This window comes from Pristis pectinata, chromosome 2 (genome assembly GCF_009764475.1).
Source record: "Pristis pectinata isolate sPriPec2 chromosome 2, sPriPec2.1.pri, whole genome shotgun sequence".
NCBI classification, from domain to species: Eukaryota; Metazoa; Chordata; class Chondrichthyes; order Rhinopristiformes; family Pristidae; genus Pristis; species Pristis pectinata.
This window is the reverse complement of record NC_067406.1, coordinates 128269304-128291836: the sequence shown is the minus strand read 5'-3', so window position 1 is coordinate 128291836 and position 22533 is coordinate 128269304. Positions and strand designations below refer to the sequence as shown.

The 22533-nt window shown below is 43.2% G+C and overlaps 1 protein-coding gene across 2 annotated transcripts in view; it reads left to right on the top strand.

Annotated features, from left to right (window-relative positions):
- man2b2 (mannosidase, alpha, class 2B, member 2) overlaps nucleotides 1–22316 on the top strand; it is a 59607-nt gene extending 37291 nt beyond the window's left edge. For both annotated transcript variants that reach the window (XM_052039016.1, XM_052039024.1), the window contains 5 exons: nucleotides 1372–1561; nucleotides 4543–4689; nucleotides 6550–6656; nucleotides 9814–9931; nucleotides 21826–22316. In XM_052039016.1, coding sequence (XP_051894976.1) covers nucleotides 1372–1561; nucleotides 4543–4689; nucleotides 6550–6656; nucleotides 9814–9931; nucleotides 21826–21920 — 657 coding nt within the window. In that variant the 3' untranslated portion in view covers nucleotides 21921–22316. The remainder of the gene's footprint in view (nucleotides 1–1371; nucleotides 1562–4542; nucleotides 4690–6549; nucleotides 6657–9813; nucleotides 9932–21825) is intronic.
- The last annotated feature ends 217 nt before the right edge of the window (nucleotides 22317–22533 follow it).

Genomic DNA, 22533 nt, shown 5'->3' with positions numbered 1-22533 from the left:
GTCAGGTGAGGCAGGTGTGAGCCACGTTTCAGTGAGCCATAGTACACAACAGTCCTTCAGTTCTCTTTGGCAGGTCAGTCTTGCCCTTAGTTCATTAACTTTGTTCTCAATGGACTGGATGTTAGCTAGTAGTATGCTGGAGAGGGGGGGTCTTGTAACCATGTTGCTTCAGCCTCGTCTGCAGCCCAGCCCTCTTGCCACGTTTCCGAGATATGCGGCGGCGACTCATCATTCTTGAAGTGGAGCCACCAGGCAAGTTATTGTTTAGGGTCAGACCTGTAAGACCTGGAGTGGAGAAGAGAAACTAAAACTTACAATACAAAAGGAAAGCTCAAGTTTTAAGTTGAAGTTTAATGTCACAGGGATATATACCCAGGACATAAATGCCATGAAAGTTGTTTTTTCGCAGCAGCACCACCGTACATTGCAATGTACTGTGGATGTGGAAAATATGAACAATTGTCATAAAGGCTAGTAGACAATATGAAAATAAGCACATAGGACTTTTATCAGCAAATACAAAATACATTTAGAGGACATGTTTTTCAGGGATGAAGGTGTCATTACAACTGTTATATCAGTATTTACAAATGATAGTGAAGTGGGTATAAATGTGCCCGGGAGGAGGAGGAAGTGGAGCAATTCTCAGATGATTGCGGAAAGGTGATGAACGGATCGATGGAACCAGAGGTGGTTCGATCACAAGATCCCAAAGGCACTCAATGCCTATTGAAAGAGGTCCTAGTAGATACAGCAGGGAGTCTGATCACAAATCTTTGTGTGTTAAACTGTTTTTAAAAAAAGGGACTGAAGGAGTAATGGGATAAGTTATTCCAATGTCAATGACCATAATTTAAAATAAAATTGTTGAGTCTTTGCAGTTATGTAGACGAAAGGACTACAACCAGGAGAGATTTATAAAAGGCAAGTTGTATTTGAAAAACTTAGTAGTTTTTTTGTAAACCTTCCACAAGTCTCCATCTTCTCACAAGTTGAGTGTTTGTCATCTCAGTGTTAAATAACTTACATATGGCACTTAACTGATTAACCATTTGCAACCAAAATTGATCATTGTGTACACCAAAAGGGATATTTTGCAAAGTCTGTTCCGTTTTGTAAGGATGACCACAAATAGGTATTTTCATTTATATAACACCGGAAACAGGAGAGTTATTAAAGTTAAAAACATCCAAGACGAGATAACCCTCGAACTCATTTTTTCCTTCTGCAGCATTGTGCAGAACTGTCTTCTGCAGAACTCATTGATAATAAAAGTAGACCTTCAGTTATATTGTGATTTCTATGAGAGACTATCTCTGCACCCTTAATTCTGTAATCTTGAGTTTGCTATTCCCATAACTACACTTACAGATGATGCTTCATCGAAGATTATGGAACAACAAGGAATGGAACCTGGCCTACAACCTTACACTGAATGACACCTCTGTTGTGCGTCCACTTTTCTGGCTAATGTTGGGTTCAAAAGCCACAACTTCATCCTTGTATCAGAGTGGATTAGCACTTGAGTTTAGGCCTGTCGTTGTGTTTGGGTCTGCCTCAGGTATGTGCTACTGAATTTACACACAGGATCAAATGTAGGTGATTTTGTATTGAGGGTTTTTGGAGGTCAGTTGATGGAGGATAATTAATTGCTGGCATGAATATGAGTTTGGGGTGACCTTGTTTCTGGAGCGTGGGTTGAATGGTTTCACTCCAGCAGGAAGCTTGTTGGAGGTGAGATGGAGCACTGTAACAAGAAAGATGGAGGAAGGCAACAGGCCAATGACACATCCTTGCCTGATACCCGTCTGCATTGAAATTGGGTCTGCTCTGAACCCATTGGTTAGGATCATGGTGAAAAACACGATGATGCGGGAGGAACTCAGCAGGCCAGGCAGCATCCATGGCGAAAAGCAGGCCGTCAATGTTTCAGGTCAGGACCCTTCTTCAGGACTGAACATAGGAAAAGGGGAAGCCCAATATATAGGAGGGAAAAGCAGAGCAGTGATAGGTGGACAAAAGAGGGGAGGTGGGGTGGGCACAGGCTGGTGATAGGTAGATGCAGGTAAGAGATAGTGATGGGCAGGTGTGGGGGAGGGAGGGAAGAGCAAATCCCCCGGGGGATGGGTCAAAGGTAAGAAGAGAGAGGAAAACAAAAAGGCTTGGAAAGGGAAGAAGAGAAGAAGCAAGGTGCAGGGGGCGGGGTTGGAATTACCTAATGTGGGAGAACTCAATATTCATGCCATTAGGCTGCAAGGTTCCAAGACGGAAAATTAGGTGCTGTTCCTCCAGTTTGTGCTTGGACTTCTGGCAGTGGAGAAGGCCGAGGACCGTCATATCAGTGATAGTGTGGGAGGGGGACTTGAAGTGACTGGCAACGGGAAGATGCATGTTGTGGTTACAGACAGAGTGCAGGTGTTCTGCGAAATGGTCACCTAGTCTGCGTTAGGATCATGGCTTGCATACCATCATGAAGCAGACTTACGATGGAGGTGAATTTCTGTGGGCAGCCAAATTTGAGAAGGGTGTCTCCTAGCTGATGGAGTCCAAGGTTGGAGTAAGGTTGGAAAAGGCCACTTATAACGTTTGGTACTGCTCCCTACTTTTCTCTTGAATTGAAGATGGAAACCATGCAGTGAAAATCATCCCAATGTGTCCCTAGGACAGAATCCACTCTGCAGTTTGGGAAGCTTCTCTTCAGCCACTGAAGAGAAGGTTCCTGGCAATGACCTCCTCTGCAGCAGACAGCCAGGAGATCTTTTTATAGTTACTGCTGTTTGATTTGTCTCCTTCCTTAAATTGTTCATAATTATAGTGTTTCTGAGGTCTCCTGGTATATACTCTTCCCAAATGTGGGCAATGAGGTTCCACTGTGTTTTAGAACTTGAGTAGAGATACCATCTGCTCCTGAGGCCGTGATATTTTTTTAATTGCCATCATTGAAGCACACAAGGGGATGGATGTTGCATGCAATATCTGTACGACAAAGGTCCTCTACTAACCTGCCCCTGCTGTGCAATACCGCCCTCCAACAATAAAGGTCCACAACAAGACCCTGGAAATGTGGACCACTTCCCATATCTTGGGAGCCACCTTACAGCATGCAGATGCTGATGAAGGTGGTAAAAGCATAAAAGTTAATGTGTTGCAGCGACCTTATCATATACCATGCTTCTCTGATGGATGTTTCTGCACTGACTGTCATCCTGTGAATCTGCCATGAAAATGTCCAGTATAACCCAGACATTTGAGACAATGGATCTCAATCTTAACATTGTACCTCTTATTAGCAAGTACATGGTTTCAAAACAATCTGTACAGTTTAACTGTTCTGCACCACTCATGGTAGAATGCATCCGATGTTCAACATTTACTGTAGTCAGCATGATGACTGGTCCTTTGAATGGAAATAGAGAACGAGAAATTTAAGTGCACCTTCATGGGTGCGTCAGATGGGCACAGCAGGTGTTGAAGTCCTGGGCCCCCCACTGCAAACTCAGACAGTTATATCTGAGGCTGGTCTGATCAGGCCCATGCAATGGCTTGGAGGGTGGCGGACACTGGAACTGAGCACTATTGTATGGACTGTGGGCAGTTGGTGGGGGAATCTGGATCTCAGCAGATATCGGTGAGCGAAGATTGGGATACTGGCTGTTTTGTATTGTCTGTGGAGGAGAAAATCGGGCTGTGATTAGAAATGTCCTTCATCATAGTTCAAAGAGGATGGTAAATTCAGGATGCGGGCAAACTTCTGAATGATTGGGAGTGGGGCAGCAGATGAGGAGGTCAAGACTTGGATTTGGGGATCACGGGTGGTGGGTAGAGGGATGGCAGGATGTTGGCATGGAGAATGTGCAATCCTAAACTGGACACCACAGCAGAGTGACTCTCAATTGGAAGTGATCAGTCACGTTTCCAGGGTGACAGTAAATGACCCAGAGGTCGTTGTTACTGTCCTTGAATTTGGAAATGTCAATGCTTTTTATTTTATCAAGCTGAAAAAAAATCTGCACAATGCAATTTAAGTTCATAGATGCTGCTGTTGACCATTCTTTATAAATGAAAATATTCCCGTTTTTAGTCTTTTGAAACCCAAGTGGAGGTCTTCCTCAGGTTACGGTAGAGTTCCATTCCTGTGGACTGTTCATAACCAGGATAGTGTGCAAATCGAGAATACGGCCATGAACCAAGTTCCCACATAGCAGAAGATGCCTACAGCCCAGAGCAGCCAGCAAGTCCATCCTGCCGGACTCCCAAACGGTTGTTTGCATGTACGGACTGTACATGAGCTGGGTGTTTGTAAACGGGGGAGCACCTGTATTGGGACTACAAAATGATTCACAGCGCCTTTCATGCTCTTCAGCACTGAATCATACAAGCAGTAGCACGGTAAAATAGTTTCTTGCTTGGGTGCAAGCCAGCCTGTGATTTTTTTTTTCTTGATCTTTTAAAGTTAGTGGTTAAGGTCAAGAACTGCATAAGCAAAAAAAAATCCTGATTATTGTTTCTATCATTTTGTTAATATTATGATGCATCCCACAGGAAATGCGGCACAATCAATTAAATCACTCGGTGACAATGCAGCAAATTCTTTCTCTCTCCCATCAAACCTTCATCTTCTTACACTCTCTGTGCCTGGGTGGCAGTACAATTCAAACCACAATGAACACCTGCAAAATATAGTTCGAGGTAAGCCGCATTACAGATTTACAGTCTATTGATGTGTGACATGTTCAGTGAGTTGATGAAGAGTTTTACAGTTTGACTTTAACAGACATTAAAACGTTTTTGTCATGTTCGTACAAATTTACAATTGTCATTAAATAAAGATACAATAAATGATGCAGATGGAGCAGGAAGTTGCAAAAGGATATGGGCAGATTAAGAAAGTGGGTAAAACAACAGGTCTTGACATTTAAAGTAGTAGGTGTAATATCATAAACTTTGTTGCTAAGATGGATAAATGGGAGTATTTTCTAAATAGTGGGAAGCCAGGAATTGTTGAGGTGCAAAGCTGTTTGGGAGTTCATGAACATAAATTATTCAAAACTAATAGACATTTACAAAAAGCAAGGCTGATGAATGTCAGATTTTTATCTTCAAGAGACTGGAACACAGAGGTTACAGTTCAGTTGTGTGGTCGGGTCTAATGTACAGGGTTCCTGAACAATAGTATGCATTCCCCTGCAGTACACAAGACAGCTCTGTGGTGTTTATGGCTGAAATTGGGTAATGTCTCTTTTAATGCTGGATCAAATGTTTATGCTGACTCTCCTGAGTTCTGAACCCAGTTTTGCAATCATTCCATCTGGCCAGCTTGCCTAGCCATTCCCTCTACCTTGTCATCAAAGTTTGTCAATTTGCTACTGTTTCCATAAACCCAAAGAACTCTGCCCCCCCCCCCCGCCTGCAGGTGCAAGCCATTCCTGAGGGCCATCATACACTTACTGGGGTTAGCTCTCCATGCTCCACTGGGGTTAGCTCTCCATGCTCCACTGGGGTTAGCTCTCCATGCTCCACTGGGGTTAGCTCAAGAGAAAGTGGTGAATCTCGGCAGAAATAAACAGGCACCACTCCCTCAGGAATTTGGTAATGCCAATGAATTGTCAGGAAATTTAAATAAAACAAGGATGAAGTCTTTTACATAATTAAACAGAAATGATCAATTTAAGGAACTTCAAAATTCCTATAATTGATATTCAGAACACTGGAACACGAGCCGTTATTTGATTTAGGGCTAAGACTCTATCATTGACCACAGATTTTCAAGGTAAGAGTCTGTGTAGTTATCAGGTTTCTATAAACAGTGTGTGTTAAATTCTGTATTTCATGTTTTTGGGGAACAGATGCTGTTTTTCATTATATTAGAAAGTAGCTTTTATCAGTATTCATAGGGGCTCTCTCCATGGGCGTTTCATCAATTATGTGGGTTCTCCATCAGTATGTTGTATTTACGAGGTCTCTGGAAGAGCATATTGGTACTTACTGGGATTCGCCATAGTGTGCAAGTAATCATAGAGGGTCACCAGCAGATTGCATTGATCTTTTTTGGGGGTCTCCATCAGTATTCACAATTGGGTGAACACCAGGTGAATGTCAGAATTTACAGGTTGGGGGTTGCTCCGATGGTTTATCCACTTCTGAGTGAGTGAGTGAGTACCCTGCTTGATTTTACTCATCCATATGCAAACTTCTGATTTCTTAATCTGCTGGGCAAGTTAAGAAAGCAACACAATCAACCTGCTTATTTTGCATTTTTGTCATGCTCCCCAAAACAAAATATTGTATTTTAGAAGTCCTGTAACTAATCAAAATAGCAGCCGATTTAATTGCCTTTGTTATACCTACCTCCACTACAATCTTTACTGGAATAATGTAAATCTTTACGTTTTTGTTTCAGATAGTAGAATAATTAATTCTGGACCAATAATGAAACACTTCTACTATACTTAATATGGCCTTGCATACATTCTGATCATTTGGTAACAATATTTGATTTGTTTTAAATCTCTAAATTGGAGTCACTAATGGGGCTTTCTCCCTTTCAAGGTAAATGGTCTAAGCCAGACTTTCGTCGGGTTCTACTGAGAATTCTACATTTATATGAGGTGGGAGAAGATCCTGTACTATCCCAACCTGTGACAGTCAACTTGAAGGTCTGTTGTCATTTTTCTTTGTAAAACTAAATAAAGGAAGTCCATACAATAATTCTGCATTATATAAAGTGTATAAATTTTCAAAAGTTAATGTTCCAGACGTTTAAACCTCTCAATACTAGAGTTTGAACGCAACATCTTGTGTGAAATTCTTTCCTTTTCATTTTCTTTTTTCTCTTCCCCCTTTTTCCACTTTCCTTCTTTTCCCAATACATTTCTGTATGCGCATGCCCACGCCCAAGTCATTTGCAGTTGCGGAGATTGGGACTTGAAACTAATTTTATAAGTATCCACGTCCTTTCTTCCTGAGCACCATTAAGATGATTCATTTTTACTTTAGGTACAAAATATATAACATTGCTTTCAAATTAAGCTTCTGTTTCCACCAATAAAACACATCTGAACTATAGTGTATATTTCTTCAGTGATAATAAGCAGCTGTTTTGCTTGCAATGCAAACCACGTTGGAAAGAGAAGCTGCGATTTTTCAAAAAGTAATGAAAATGTTGAGGTATGTAGATTTACCATTTAAACCTATAATTTTCTTACCTTAAAAACTTGCTGATTTATCAAGCTTGTCTTGAAGCCCATTGAAGGATATTCCTGGAAAGCATTTCAAATTTCCCTAGCCACCTGCAATTAAATCATTGGTTGATTGTACCCACTCTAATTAGGGAATGGGAGAAGACATATCTGAAGTAATTACTTTGATGTTTCTCCCACTGCATTGTTTTCACCTTGTTGGGATTAAGTTTAAACATTTAATCGCCATCAATTTTAAGGAAGGAGAAGTGTTGGGGAAATTCCTGGCCATTATAGCGAATGACTTTGTACATTGAGGTTAACACCTTAAACTTAGTTTTTCTAAACCAATTTGGCAATAATATTGAGGCTCAGAAAATGAAAAGGATTTGAAGGAAAATGTCAGATACCATTTGCAAAAGGAGCTTATTTTAATGCATTCAGAAAACCATCTGTGACCCATTTTGTTGAGAAACAGCCATACATTACCAATGTTATGATTCCAAACTCCATTGGTATTTCCAGTTTGTGTTGTAATACTAGAGAAATAAAAGACTGCAGATGCTGGAATCTAGATGAAAAACACTGTGATGCTGGAGGAACTCAGCAGGCCAGGCAGCATCCGTGTAGAAAAGCAGGAGATCAACGTCTCGGGTCAGGACCCTTCTTCAGGACTGAAGATAGGAAAAGGGGAAGCCCAATATATAGGAGGGAAAAGCAGAGCAGTGATAGGTGGACAAAAGAGGGGAGGCAGAGTGAGCACAAGGTGGCGATAGGTAGATGCAGGTAAGAGATAGTGATAGGTAGGTGCGGGGGAGGTGGGGAGAGCAGATCTACTGGGGGATGGGTCAAAGGTAAGGAGAGAGGGAAAAGGTAGAAAAAAGAGAGAGAGGCTAGGAAAGGGAAGAAGAGAAGAAGCATGGTGGGGGAGGGGTGTGGGGATTACTTAAAGTGGGAGAATTCAACGTTCATGCCCTTAGGCTGCAAGGTTCCAAGACGGAAAATGAGGTGCTTTTCCTCCAGTGTGTGCTTGGAATTCTCCTGGCAGTGGAGGAGGCCGAGGACTGACGTATCTGTCATGGGGTGGGAGGGGAGTTGAAATGATTGGCAACGGGGAGATGCAGATCGCAGTTACGGACATCCAGTTTGTGTTGGCTGTTCAAGGTTGACTGTTAAAATTGTTCTTTACAAACATTTTGCTTTTTCTATTACCTTCTGACCCTGTAGCATACCCTTGTGTTGGCATTGTTCTTTACACCCATAAAGATATCCTACCAGGGTAGTCAATATTGTACCTCTCCACCTAACATAGAATAAAATAAATTAGTATCTAAACAGTAGGCTTACCACTTCCTTTTCTAGCTATTATACGATGAGATGGACTATGACCTCACGATCTACCTTGTTTGTGACCTTGCACCTTATTGCACTGCACTTTCTCTGTAGCTGTGACACTTTACTCCGTACTGTCATTATTTTTACCTGTACTACATCAATGCACTCTGTACTAACTCAATGAAACTGCACTGTGTAATGAATTGACCTGTACGATCAGTATGCAAGACAAGTTTTTCACTGTACCTCGGTGCAAGTGACAATAATAAACCAGTACCAGTCTTAAGCTTTCTTTACCCCTCTTATGTTATATTTTTACCTTCCCTGTCATTACGTATGTTTTGAACCTTTCCACTGCCCTGAAATGGTTGGTCACCTGTGCTCTGGTCTATGCTGTTTCATGTATCATGTATCATGGTGCAGAGCAGTGTTTACTGGGAGGCCAGCCCCTGTTTGATCAATGTGGCCCAGGATAGAACATGGCTTCTCCAAATGTAAGTGACTAGCTAAGCTGACAGAATGGCTTTAACAGCTGATGAGGTATCTCATTCACAAATATTCAAAATCATTTAAGAACAGCTAAAAAATAAAAAAAAATCAAAAGGAAATTGTTTACAAAAAACACAAGCTATAAAATATATTTAAATTAACTTAAATAAAAATCTTTACTTGCTCCCAGCAGCTGATTTCTCCTATTCATTTTATTGGGTCCGCTGTACTTGTGCCAAGTTAACCTGGCACAGCTACAACAGGCTGCTGTCCTGTTAGACTCTATGAGGAGTCGCCCCAGCACTCTGCTGAGTGTAAGGCAGTGGCACAGCCTCTGCTTGGGAGCTGCTCAGTTATGGGCATACCTGCTGGCAGATCTGGGTGGATCTTGGTGGAGGATTGGCCCCTATAAGATTATAATGCCTCTTGGTTCCCTACTGCCTCAACAAACTGGTTCTGGTATCTTGCTTCTATTGATACTAGCATTTATTCTTTATATACATGTTTAATTACTTTCTCTTTTTCTCTTTACCACTCTTCCCTAAGAACCAAAGCTGAATCATTAAGTGCCTCTGTATAAACTTCTCTTGTACAGTCCATGAGGAAGTGATACAAGGTGTTGCAAATCTAAGGTACATGGGGCAAATAGTGCACCAAATTTGAGAAAGATTTGGAAGTTTCCAAACAGGAACCAGATTGAATTTCAAAATCTGTCTTGGATTCGCAATGACTTATTATTAACAGGGCAGTTGTATGGCTTTATTCCAATTATAATAAAGCTTAAGTTCCCTTTTTAAATGAAACTTGCCAGGATTTGCTGAAAACATTGGGAACAGTGGTATCCATTGAAGAACGCTCACTCACAGGAATCTGGAACATTAACACCCTCCAGCGTTGGAAGTGGAGAACAGTGCAGCAACATGACATCGGTGAGTTATGGCTTTTGGAATGAATTTTTAAGATTTTGAGAATAAGATACACCATGCTCCAGTGAGTGGAATAGTTCCATTGTTTTTGATGGTCATTATCTTTATTTAACACTCCCAGATCAGTTGTGGATGCCTTTTGTGAGATCTTTACTTGAGTGCTGTGTGTAGCTTTGGTCACCATACCTAAAGAGGGATGTACTTGTTTGAAGGAGTACAATGGAGATTCACCAGATTGATTCCTGGAATAAGGAATTTCTTTCAAAGAGAGATTAAGTAAGATTGGTCTACTCTGGCTGAAACCTAGAAGAACGAGAGATGATGTCGTTGAAATATTCAAGATTCTGAGAGGGTTTTGCAAGATAGACATCAAGAAGCTGTTTTCTCCAGCTGGGGATCTGGAACTTGGAGGGAGAATGTCAGGATGAGAGGTGATTCAGGTGAAATTTTGGAATTCTCCAGTCCAGCGGAGATTGCAGGCTGTGGATATCAGTCAATGAATATATTCACGGCTGCAATCAATAGATTTGTGGATGAGAATTTAATCATAGATAAATTAGGGAAATTGGGCAAGGAAGCAAATCTGAGACACAGGATCAGTCATAATGGCGGAATGCAAAGGAGCTGTATGACTGAAACTTGCTTCTATTCTGATGTTCTTGATAGCAATCTTTATTTGATGGTGTAAGATCTGGGAGATAAATCTTGATGTAAGTGAGTCGGTTCTACATTTACATCACCTTGAAATCACCTTCCCTCTGTATTTACTCTGCAATTTTCACAGTTTGCCGAGAAGCTTTAATATGAGTGCACTGCAGCTTTCACACATAGGTTAGAGGTTTACTGGTAACCACGTAATCTTTAGTGAAATCATTCTTCAGCTTGCCGCCTCCCTTCCTTCCTCTCAACTTTAACATAATTATCATCTGATTATTCTGTATTTGCAATGTTATGTTTTAGTGAACATTCTGTATTTGCAATATTATGTTTTAGTGAATCCCTACCAACATGCACTGATAGCAAAATCACTCTTATCTTAATAAATGTGACTGAAAAAAAGTGCTATTGATGCTAGCAACCTGAAACAAAAATTGGGCATAAAGTCTGGAGTAAGGAGGCTCCAAGCATCCCTTAAAAATTGCTCCATTCAGAGAGATCATAGACTATCTGTCCAATCCCAGTTTGGTCATTGCCACAGTTTAAACAAACCCTAAGTTGCTTCTCTACTACTCTTCAGAGGAAAATGGAGTCAGAATAACTGTGAACAGATCTGCTCCAATTTGATAGTGATGTCTCACTGTCACTGTGAAAAATTAGTTCCACTTATTTAGTATCGTACACTGAGAGTTCATTCACCTTTGGCAAAAGATTTTTCTTTTTATCACTTTTATTAGGGTTTTAAGTGTAAGGGTTAGTTTTTGTTAAGGTTTTAAGTGTAAGGGTTAGATTTTTATAACTTGCTTTTGTAAGTGTTTTAAAAGTTTTTTCTAACTGATCGAGTGGGGGCTGGACTGTGCAGGCGTGGCACGGGCAGCTTAAAAAAGCAAACAGCCTATGGAGTGGGCAGCAGAGTGAGAGGCAGCAGAGTGGTCGGGCTTTGGCTCAAGGGGCTTCGGCATGAAAGGGCAAGGAGGGTAAGTAGCTGGTAAGTAGGTAAAGGTAAGGTTTACCTGTTGCCTATTATAGATTTGTAGGTGGGATTAACTAGGGGGAAAAAAAAAGGTAGTCAGATGGAGGACATGGTCATATGCTGCAGCTGTTTGATGTGGAAATTCGTGGACCTTGCTGCGGTCCAAGATGGCCACATCTGCAATAAGTGCTTGAGGCTGGAGGAACTTCGGCTCAGAGTTGATGAGCTGGAGTCGCAGCTACAAACACTGCGCAGCATAACAGAGGGAGAGAGTTATGTAGACACAGTCCATCAGGAGACAGTCTCCCCCCTTAGAGCAGGTACATCTGGGGTTCAGGATGCAGATAGAATGGTGACTGTCAGGGGAGGGAAGAGGAAGAAGAAGTCAGGCAGGCAGACAAGAGCAGGGAACACCGGAGGCTGTTCCCCTCAGAAACAGGTTTTCCGCCTTGGAGGCTGTTGAGGGGGATGACCTGCAGGGGCCTAGCTGCAGTAACCAGGTTTCTGGCACTGGGACTGGTACTGCTGCTCAGAAGGGAAGGGTGGGAAGGAGACATGTGGTAGTGATAGGGGACTCGATAGTCAGGGAAACAGATAGGAGGTTCTGTGGCAGTGAGCATGAATCCCGGATGGTATGTTGCCTCCCAGGTGCCAGGGTCCGGGATGTCACTGATCGGGTCCACAGGATTCTTGAGCGGGAGGGAGAGCAGCCAGAAGTTGTGGTCCACGTTGGCACCAACGACATAGGAAGGGGGATGAGGTCCTGAAGAGCGAGTTCAGGGAGCTAAGCAGAAGACTGAGGAACAGGACCTCAAGGGTAGCAATCTCGGGATTGCTGCCGGTGCCATGCGATAGTGAAGGCAGGAACAGGAGGAGGTGGCAGATAAATGCGTGGCTGAGAAGTTGGTGCAGGAGTGAGGGTTTTAGGTTTCTGGATCATTGGGATCTCTTCTCGGGAAGGTGGGACCTGTAGAGAGAGGACGGGTTACACCTGAACCAGAAGGGGGCCAATATCCTTGCGGCTAGGTTTGCTAGGGTGGTTCGGGGGGGTTTAAACTAGTTTGTGAGGGGGAAGGGAACCAGAGGAGTAGGTCAGAGGAAGAAAGGGATGGGGAAAAGTTAGATCAAACAGGTAGAGAGGCTTTGGGGAAGGAGAAGCAGAACACAGGCTATAAAAGTAGTAAGGTAGATGGACTGAAGTGTGTTTACTTAAATGCAAGAAGCGTCAGGAATAAGGGAGATGAACTGAGGGCTTGGATAAGTATGGGGCACTATGATATTGTGGCTATTACTGAGACGTGGCTGACATCAGGGCAGGAGTGGATATTGAATATTCCTGGTTTTTGGTGTTTTAAGAGGGATAGGGAAGGGGGAGAAGAGGAGGAGGGGTGGCGATGCTGGTCAGGGATACTGTTACGGCTGCGGAAAGGATGGATGTTGTAGAAGGATCATCTTTAGAGTCCATATGGGTGGAAGTAAGGAACAGGAAAGGAGCAGTTACTCTACTAGGAGTATTCTATAGGCCCCCCGGTAGCAGTAGAGATATAGAGGAGCAGATTGGCAGGCAGTGTTTGGAGAGAAGCAAAAATAACAGGGTTGTTATAATGGGAGACTTCAACTTCCCAAATATAGACTGGAACCTGCTTAGTGCCAAAGGTTTAGATGGAACGGAATTTGTTAAATGTGTCCAGGAGGGATTCCTGACGCAGTATGTCGACAAGCCGACTAGAGGGAATGCTAAGCTAGATCTAGTTTTAGGAAGTGAACCAGTACGGGTGAAGGATCTATTGGTCGGTGAGCATTTGGGGGACTGACCATTGCTCCATAACCTTTAAAATTGTCATGGACAGGGGCAGGTGCAGAGAGGACAAGAAGATATTTAATTGGGGAAGGGCGAACTATGAGGCTATAAGGAGAGAACTTGGGAGTGTAAATTGGGATGTCCTTTTTGAAGGGAAATGTACTATGGAGATGTGGTCGATGTTCAGGGATCTTATGCAGGATGTTAGGGATAAATATGTCCCGGTGACGCAGAGAAGGAATGGCAGGGTGAAGGAACCGTGGGTGACGAGAGAGGTGGAACGACTAGTTAGGGAGAAGAAGGTAGCATGCGTAAGTTATAAGCAGCAAGGTTCAGACAAGGTCCGTGAGGAATATAGAGTAGCGAGGAAGGAACTTAAGAAAGGGCTGAGGAGAGCTAGAAGGGGACATGAAAAGGCGTTGGCTCGTAGGGTTAAGGAAAATCCCAAGGCCTTTTTCACGTACGTGAAGGGTAGGAGGATGGCTAGGGTAAAGGTAGGTCCGATTAAAGACAAAGGTGGGAGAATGTGCCTGGAGGCGGCAGAAGTGGGAGAAGTTCTCAATGAATACTTCTCTTCAGTATTCACCAAGGAGAGGGGTCTTGATGATGTGGAAGGGAGTGCTGGTAAGGGTAATGTTCTCGAGGTTGTAGATATCAAGAGAGAGGATGTGTTGAAGTTGTTAAATAATATCAAGACAGATAAATCTCCAGGGCCTGACGGGATATTCCCCAGGCTGCTTTGAGAGGCGAGGGAGGAGATTGTTGAACCGCTGGTAAGGATCTTTGAGTCCTCGTTGTCCACGGGGATGGTGCCAGAGGATTGGAGGGTGGTGAATGTTGTCCCCTTGTTCAAAAAAGGTAGTAGGGGTAGTCCAGGGAATTACAGACTGGTGAGTTTCACGTCTGTGGTGTGTAAGCTGTTAGAAAGGATTCTAAGGGATAGGATCTATGAACACCTAGAGAATCATGGACTGATTAGGGACAGCCAGCATGGCTTTGTGAAGGGAAGATCTTGCCTCTCAAGCCTGATAGAGTTCTTTGAGGAGGTGACGAGGAAGATTGATGAGGGTAGTGCGGTGGTCTATATGGATTTTAGTAAGGCGTTTGGTAAGGTTCCTCATGGTAGGCTTCTTCAGAAGGTCAGAGGCCAAGGGATCCAGGGAAGCTTGGCTGTGTGGATTAGGAATTGGCTTGCCTGTAGAAAGTAGAGGGTTGTGGTGGAGGGAGTGCCCTCGGATTGGAGGGCAGTGACTAGTGGTGTCCAGCAGGGATCGGTTCTGGGACCTCTACTTTTTGTGATATTTATAGATGACTTAGATGAGGGGATGGAGGGCTGGGCTAGTAAGTTTGCGGACGACACTAAGATAGGCAGTGTTGTGGATAGTGTGGAGGGCTGTCGGAGCTTACAGAGTGATATTGATAGGATGCAGAGCTGGGCTGACAAGTGGCAGATGGGGTTCAATCTGGAGAAGTGTGAGGTGGTACACTTTAGAAGGACAAACTCCAGGGCAGAGTGCAAGGTAAGTGGCAAGGTACTTGGCAGTGTAGAGGAGCAAAGGGATCTGGGGGTTCATATTCACAGTTCACTGAAAGTTGCCTCACAGGTGGATAGAGCAGTTAAGAAGGCCTATGGGATGTTAGCTTTCATAAATCGTGGGATTGAGTTTAAGAGCCGCGAAGTGATGATGCAGCTTTACAAAACTCTAGTTAGACCACACTTAGAGTACTGTGTTCAGTTCTGGTCGCTGCATTATAGGAAGGATGTGGAGGCATTGGAGAGGGTGCAGAGGAGATTTACCAGGATGCTGCCTGGATTAGAGCATATGGAATATGAGGAGAGGCTTAAGGTGCTAGGGTTTTATTCACTGGAAAGGAGGAGGATGAGAGGAGACATGATAGAGGTATATAAAATATTGAGAGGAATAGATAGAGTAGACAGTCAGCGCCTCCTTCCCAGGGCACCAGTGCTCAAGACGAGAGGGCATGGCTTTAAGGTTATGGGTGGGAGGTTCAGGGGAGATGTCGGGGGGAGGTTTTTCACCCAGAGAGTGGTTGGTGCATGGAATGCACTGCCTGGGGTGGTGGTGGAGGCAGATACATTGGACAGGTTCAAGAGTTTGTTGGATAGGCATATGGAGGAATGTGAGATAGAGGGATATGCGGGAGGAAAGGGTTAGATAGTGTGAGGGTGGTTTGATGGATGGCACAACATGGTGGGCCGAAGGGCCTTCTTTGTGTTGTATGGTCCTATGGTTAAAATGTGAAAATTGTACTCTTGCAAAAATAATCTTCTATTGCTGTCGAGTGCATGTAGAAACGTGAACTTGGTTTGCTTCTCAGGAATTCACACACATTTTCATGGTGGTCATATATTGTTACTCTGCAAAAGAACAGACCTTCTTGCAAACCATGGGCACTGCCTGCATAAACCTTTTTTTCGGTTTCTGTTTGTGATCATTTATCATGGGAAAATCTCAACAGAAAAGGCAATAATCAGGGGACAAGGATTTAGACAATTGATAGAAGGATTAGAGAGGAGCTGAGGAGATAACAGGATCTGGAACTAGCTTCCTTAAAAGGGTTCTCCTCTATCCCTTGAGCACTTGTTCTCTCAAGTTCAAGTTTATTGTCATAGATATGCATACCCAGGGTATAAATGCCATGAAAATTAGCTTTTTGCAGCAGCAGCACAGTGCATTACAAATACGACAAATGTAAGTTAACACAAATTTAAATTAACATAAATTATACACAACGTGCATGACAAAATAAACATAATGACTCTATTAAACATACTCCTCTACTGCCTGATTGTTTTTTCCTTTCCCACCCCCAACCCGCCCAGCCTTGCCTTGTTTGTCATAATGCACTTCATAGATAGTCATTAGACCTTGAGTGGGTTGAGTTTGAAGACAGGCTGCATTTTTCTTTGACCAGTGCCTATTGTTCCTGTTCTCTTCCTTTTGGTTATCTACACTATACTGTTTTTGCGAGTTTTCCATTTGTAGTTTTGTTTCTCTTGTAATCTGCTGGAGCATTTGGGTTTGGGTGCAGCTGAGAGTGGGGTGGGGAATTAACAGAGCGTCAGGAAGCATCTTCTGATCTATTGATATATACATGCAATGGAAGTTGATGTGTTGACCATTCCACATGAAATAGAACTGACCAGCATTTTGGTGCTGGAAGGGCTGGGCTCCAGGTCCTGTATCAAGCCCCATGCAAGAGAATGAATTTCACTTTGGTCCATGAATTCCATGCACGTTTTCTGGTTGGCCTGCCAGTGCACAAAGCATCGCACTGTGCATTCTCATCAGCCTTATTCTGTGGGTTGCCCATTGATCCTCATCTGAATCCTCAGCAGAAAAATAGTGTGTGACCTTGCATTCCAGGGAGTTGGGTTACTTCCGCCCTGGCTGCTGTTTGCTAGTCCCTGGTGACGCTCCATATTGTAGGCCTTGCCTCTAAGTTAACCTCTGCAGTGTGTGAAGGCACCTCATCGAGGATGGCTGTGGCACTTTCTTGATGAGGTGCCTTTGCTGTCAGCACTGAGGCAGTTACCTGAGCAAGCTGGACTCTTTACTACCTGAAAGATGGAAGGCTTCAGGATAGGAGCAACACACAGACACATTGCTGGAGGAACTCAGCAGGTCAGACAGTATCTATGGAGGAAAATAAACAGTCGATGTTTTGGGTCAAGACCCTTCATCAGCTTGTGTGTGTTGCTCCAGATTCCAGCATCTGCAGAGTCTCTTGTGTTTCAGGATAGTATTATGGTGAGCGGGGATGGGAAAGTGAGAGATGTGCCGACACCATCCAGCTGATAATCAGAGGAGATTGTGAGGTGGAGGGGGTAAGTGAAATAAGAGGAGGACATTAAAAATTTGAACATCCTCAATGGTGTCAGCGCTGCTGTTGGCCACGGAATCTGTGATGGGCACTGAAGTACTGGCCAACATTCTGTCCTCCAGATATTGCAGCCATACCTGATCCCAGCAGTCTGTTGTTGCTGGCACCAATTACATGCCACCTTCACCTGCAAGAGGGAAGGTAGAGTGAATATTGCACAGTTGGTTTGGGTGATGTGCCTGTTACGTAGAACATCGAACAGTACAGCACAGGAACAGGCCCTTCATCCCATGATGTCTGTGCCGAACACAATGCCAAATTAAAATAAATCTCTTCTGCCTGTATGTGATTCATATCCCTCCACTCCCTGCATATCTAACAGCCAATTAAACACCGCTATCGTATTTGCTTCCACCACTACCCTGAGAAGCGTGTTCCAGGCACCTACCATCCTCTGTGTAAAAACCACTTGCTCTGCACGTAAACTCTCCCCTCTCACTTTACATGCATGTCCTCTGGTGTTTGACATATCTACCCTGGGGAAAAGATTCTGACTGCCTACCCTATCTATGCCTCTCATAAATTTATAAACTTCTATCAGGTCTCCCCTCAGCCTCTGACGCTCCAGAAAAAACAACCCAAGTTTGTCAAACCTCTCCTCACAGCTCATACCCTCTAATCCAGGCAGCATCATGGTGAACCGCTTCTGTACCCTTTCTAAAGCCTAACTGATTAGCGGGCTGTGTGCACATAATATGAGATATGGTTCTAAGGCTTGGAGTACCAGTAAATGTATGAGGGTGTGGTGTTGCCAATGAATGTTAGGTCCAAATCCTGATTGATAGAGGTGTTAGGGAGGTGAGTCATGGGACTGTGATGCATTGAACATTATCTGAGGCTAGTTTTGGCTTTGGCAGGCAATGGCACATGAAGAAGGACTCATTAACCTTGCTCGTATCTCTGAGGTCATTGAACTTGGATCAGCATCTGAAAAGAAATAATTTTCAGATTTATGGGGAGAAGAGTAGGGCCAGCTAAATTGCTCTTACACAGGCCCAGTATGGACTTGATGGGCTGAATGGCCTCCTGTGCTGTACCTGGTCTGTAATCCTTCCGAGACTACATCCACGTCCTGCAAGCTGTATTGCTGGGATTGACCTTGAATGCTGCATCCTTCAACTGCCACGTTGATTATACCTAGAGAACTCAACTGCTCACCTGGGACCAGAGCACCTCTCCCCTCTTAACCTTGTCCAACTCTACTGCCTTTGGAGCTCTGGTTGCCCACATTCATCTGTATTCAGGTGTGGCTTTCATAAAGACATTCAAAATAAATTCCATTCACAAACAGTAGTGATGTGGGGTGGTGCTGGAGCTGCCCATTTACAGTATTGGGACACGCGGAGATACCTGTGGACAACAAACGGTATGGATGGCCATCTCTGAAGTAATGGCAATCAGAGGCAGTACAAGTTTTGTATGCAGCATGCACGGGGTCCAGCTGGCACAGTGAACCTCTGCAGTGTGTGGCAACACCATCTGTGCTGGTGGCTGTGACAGGCTGCTTGGTGGGTGCCTTCATCTTTGCTACTGACAGTGAGGTACTGCCTGGGCAGGTTAGACTTCTTGGCTCCCTGATAGGTGGAAAGTCGTGAGAGGTGCATGTTGATGCTATCAGAGTTCACAGTTGGGGGAGATTGTGAGATGAGGGGATGGTTGTAATAAATTGCATTATGACAGTTTTCCAATGCAACATTATTTAGTCTGTTATTTATTTAAGCATGCAGATTATTTGGTCATTTCTCTGCTATTTGTAAGAGCATGAATTTCCTTATTTGGAATTTGCATTTGGAATTCCTAACTGGAGCAGTGAATGTTTCAGAATAAATCATTAGATGTGAAGCACCCAGGTACGTTCAAAGTTTGTGAAATATGCAAAGTACATGTTTTTTTTTAAAATGGCGCTTACGATATTTATCTTAGTCTTGTTTTGCCAGAGCCATCAAACTCTCATGAAACCTGCCACCTCCTCTATCCAATCCGTCTGTCGGAGACTTGGCCATTCTTCCTCCTGGCTCAGTCACTATGATTGGTCTGGCATGTTGGATCGCCTGGTATCAGAGGCCATCTGTCCAGAACCTCTGCCTTGCTCCTCCCTGTTTCAGTGCCTGGCTTCCCAACCCTGCCAACTACTGATGCTATTATAAGTCTTGCCCAGTGATGGCTTGGGGTCCATTGTCTTGGCTTTGAAGTGTCATTCATGTGGCTTACACTCATCTTTTGCTGCAGCATCCACCCTCTGGTCTTTCTCATCTGCTGATGGTACTCCTCTTGCCCTTGTCATTGCTATTGTGGTCTTGGTCATTAAATCTTGAATAGCTGAAGGCTCTCCTACTGCCTCTGCCATCTGTTTATATACTATAAACCTTTCTAAGTGCTTCAAATTAAAATGAAAAGCCTGCTTCACAGCTCAGTGGAAACAGCGAATGAATCAATTAATCCAAGATTTCTTGAACATATTTTCACCTACTGCCTTGAATCTTTTATAAGCTGTGAATTTATTATGGAAAATAGGGTTTGTAATGTAATAAATCCACTAGTTATAAATTAGATTTTTTATGCATTTCTGTTGAAAATTATCTTAATTATGATTTCTATCAGACTTGCCCTGTGGGAGAATATGGAGTGCACAGCAAGATCAGCCACTCACAGTGTGCCTTCGAAAATTATATCTCTTATTGTTATTAGCTTATAAGCCATAATGTTTGGTTTGTGGTGTCAATTCATTTATTTTCAGTGTGTATGTCCTCAGTAGAAACAAAAACATCATAAGATGCAGCTCATTATGGAAACAACGGGGAAAATTGGTGGCAGGAAGGGGTCGCGTTTAGCTTCAAAGTGGCTTAATTTGTTCAAGCAAAAAAAAACAATCAAACATTGCAGAAATACAAGTCAGGCAGTATCTGTGGGCAAGTCGAGCAGCAGGATAGATTGGAGAGGCAGGAATGAGGAAAGGTGTTTGATAGCGGGGACAGGCAGGAGAGATTAAATGGCAACGGGGATGATAGTGCAAGCAAAAGGAGACGGCAATAGGATAAGCCAACGAAAAGTGGGGTGAGAGGAGGTTTGTGGAAATAGCAGAAACATTCCCAATGGTTCTGCTGTTCCCAATTATTTTCTCATGCAGATTGGCCTTTACGATTCCAAATGGAGATGATGTGGACAAAGATAAAAGGTGAAGTAACAGTGCATTATTAATGAAGTATGGCCAAGGATTAATCAAAGCCGGGAGGGAAATTCAGCCTAGCTCTCCATCCCTGTTTAGAACATAGAACAATTACAGCACAATTCAGGCCTTTTGGCCCACAAAGCAGTGCCGAACATGGGGATGTCTAATGGAAAGTGTCTGTATTTGGGTGCTAAGAGAAAACAAAATGAGGCTCAATTGCCATGGGACAGGTTGGCTGTTCGGAAAAAAGATTTCCCAATGACTGGTGAATGAAGCCCTGTGATTGGTTGAAGGACAACATATTGGTCCTTTCTGTAAAAGGACCAATATTAACTTGTATGACAAGAGCCCCAAATAATAGGTTCTACCTAAGTGCAAATCATCCTGGGGAAAATATCTAAAAGAAAAAATGGACAGATAATCAAATATTGGACCAAAATACGTGCCTTTGTTAAAAAGACCTAACCTGAAATTAATCCAAAATGCTGATTTACTTGCCCAGGTTTGTTGGTGCAGAGTGTGAAATGTGAGGCAACAAATCTGTCCTCCAATTGACAAGAGAAATACTGTCAAGCGATAACTTAAAAATTCCATTGTAAATTCTTTCACAGAAAATGTGAATCTCCCTTCCACTTCACTCTAACAATTATAAACTCTGAATCTTGGAGCAATACTGCTCATCTTTTCTCCTTGGGGTTAAGAAGTACTTGCTTCACTACAAGGAAAAGTGGAAGATGACCAGATGAGATTTCTTGTGACACGGGGTGGCTGTTGAACACCAGCTATCATATGGCTTTGGAAGACTGAGGTCTTGGTCCAATGGTAAGGAAGTCTAGTCCAGTTAGGATGAGGTTCTGCTCCATAGGGCTGATGCGCACACACATACATACACAGGCTGTCTCTCCCTGTCTCTCTCTCTCTCTCTCAGATGGACACAGATTCCACTTTTTCCCGTGCTCTCTTCCTCCACCCCCTCCATCTCTGTTAGCCATCTCCTTCAGTACCCTCTCCCCTGAGCTCCTCCCTCGCTCAGTCCCCTTCTAAACCCTTGTCACGTTCCCTTTGTCTCTGTGCTCTTCCTCTCCCTCTCTGTCTCTCTCTCTCTGACCCATCACCTACATGGCCTCTGTTGTCTCAACAACTCACCTGCTCTCTCCCTGCAAAAGCTCTCCTTTCCTTCCATAATATTCCTCTTCCTCTCCTTAGCCCACCCATTCTCTCTTTTCCACCTGCTCTTCCTTCCAAGTTTTTTCTCTCTCTCTCTCTCCCCTCTTCTTCTTACGTAACTAATGGCCAAAATATTTTTACATTGTTTCAACTAGTGATGGTATTAACACAGCCGATAAAACATTATGACGTGTTCTGACTGCTAATTTCATTTCTTTTCCTAGATCTTAACAATGCTACGAGAAGTCTGACTGAAGAATTCACAGTCACCATTCATCCCAAGGAGCTGAGAACATTCTTTGTGCACTTTAAAGAATAAAAAAATGTGATGTCTGAAAATTTAAGCAAACCAATTTCCCCCACCCAGCCACAGATGCTGCTTGACCCATTGAGTTCCTCCCACAGGTTGTTTGTTGCTCCAGATTCCAGCATCCATCTGTAACCTTAAAATAAAGTTCTTGTTATTTACAGGTGAGAATTTTAAAAAATACATCAAGCTGAAGTCTTTGCAGGCTTTATCTTGAAGTTTACAATTTAAGATTTTAATACTGATTGTTTTTGTGACATTTGCCTTAAAATTAATTTATAAGTTACTGTATATAAATGTGATTGTACCTTTAAGAACTGAATGCAAGATTTTTGATACATGGTTATGGCACTTTCATATCGTTGGTTGAGAGCTGACTGCCTTCAATAAAGCCGGTTCTGTTGTTAACTTCACCTTTTATTTGCCTTGGTAAGCAGCTGTAAAAACCTCCAGATGTGGCAATTTACTTGCCTGGAGTTTGAGATTTCTGTGAAAGAGAAGCAATACCACAATAAGCAGATATTGGAACATCCATCTCTCCACATCAGCTTTTAAGACGGATGCCTCAGCCAGACACTGTATTCTTTTATATTCCTCCCGGTTAATTGTTACTTGCCTTTTTCGT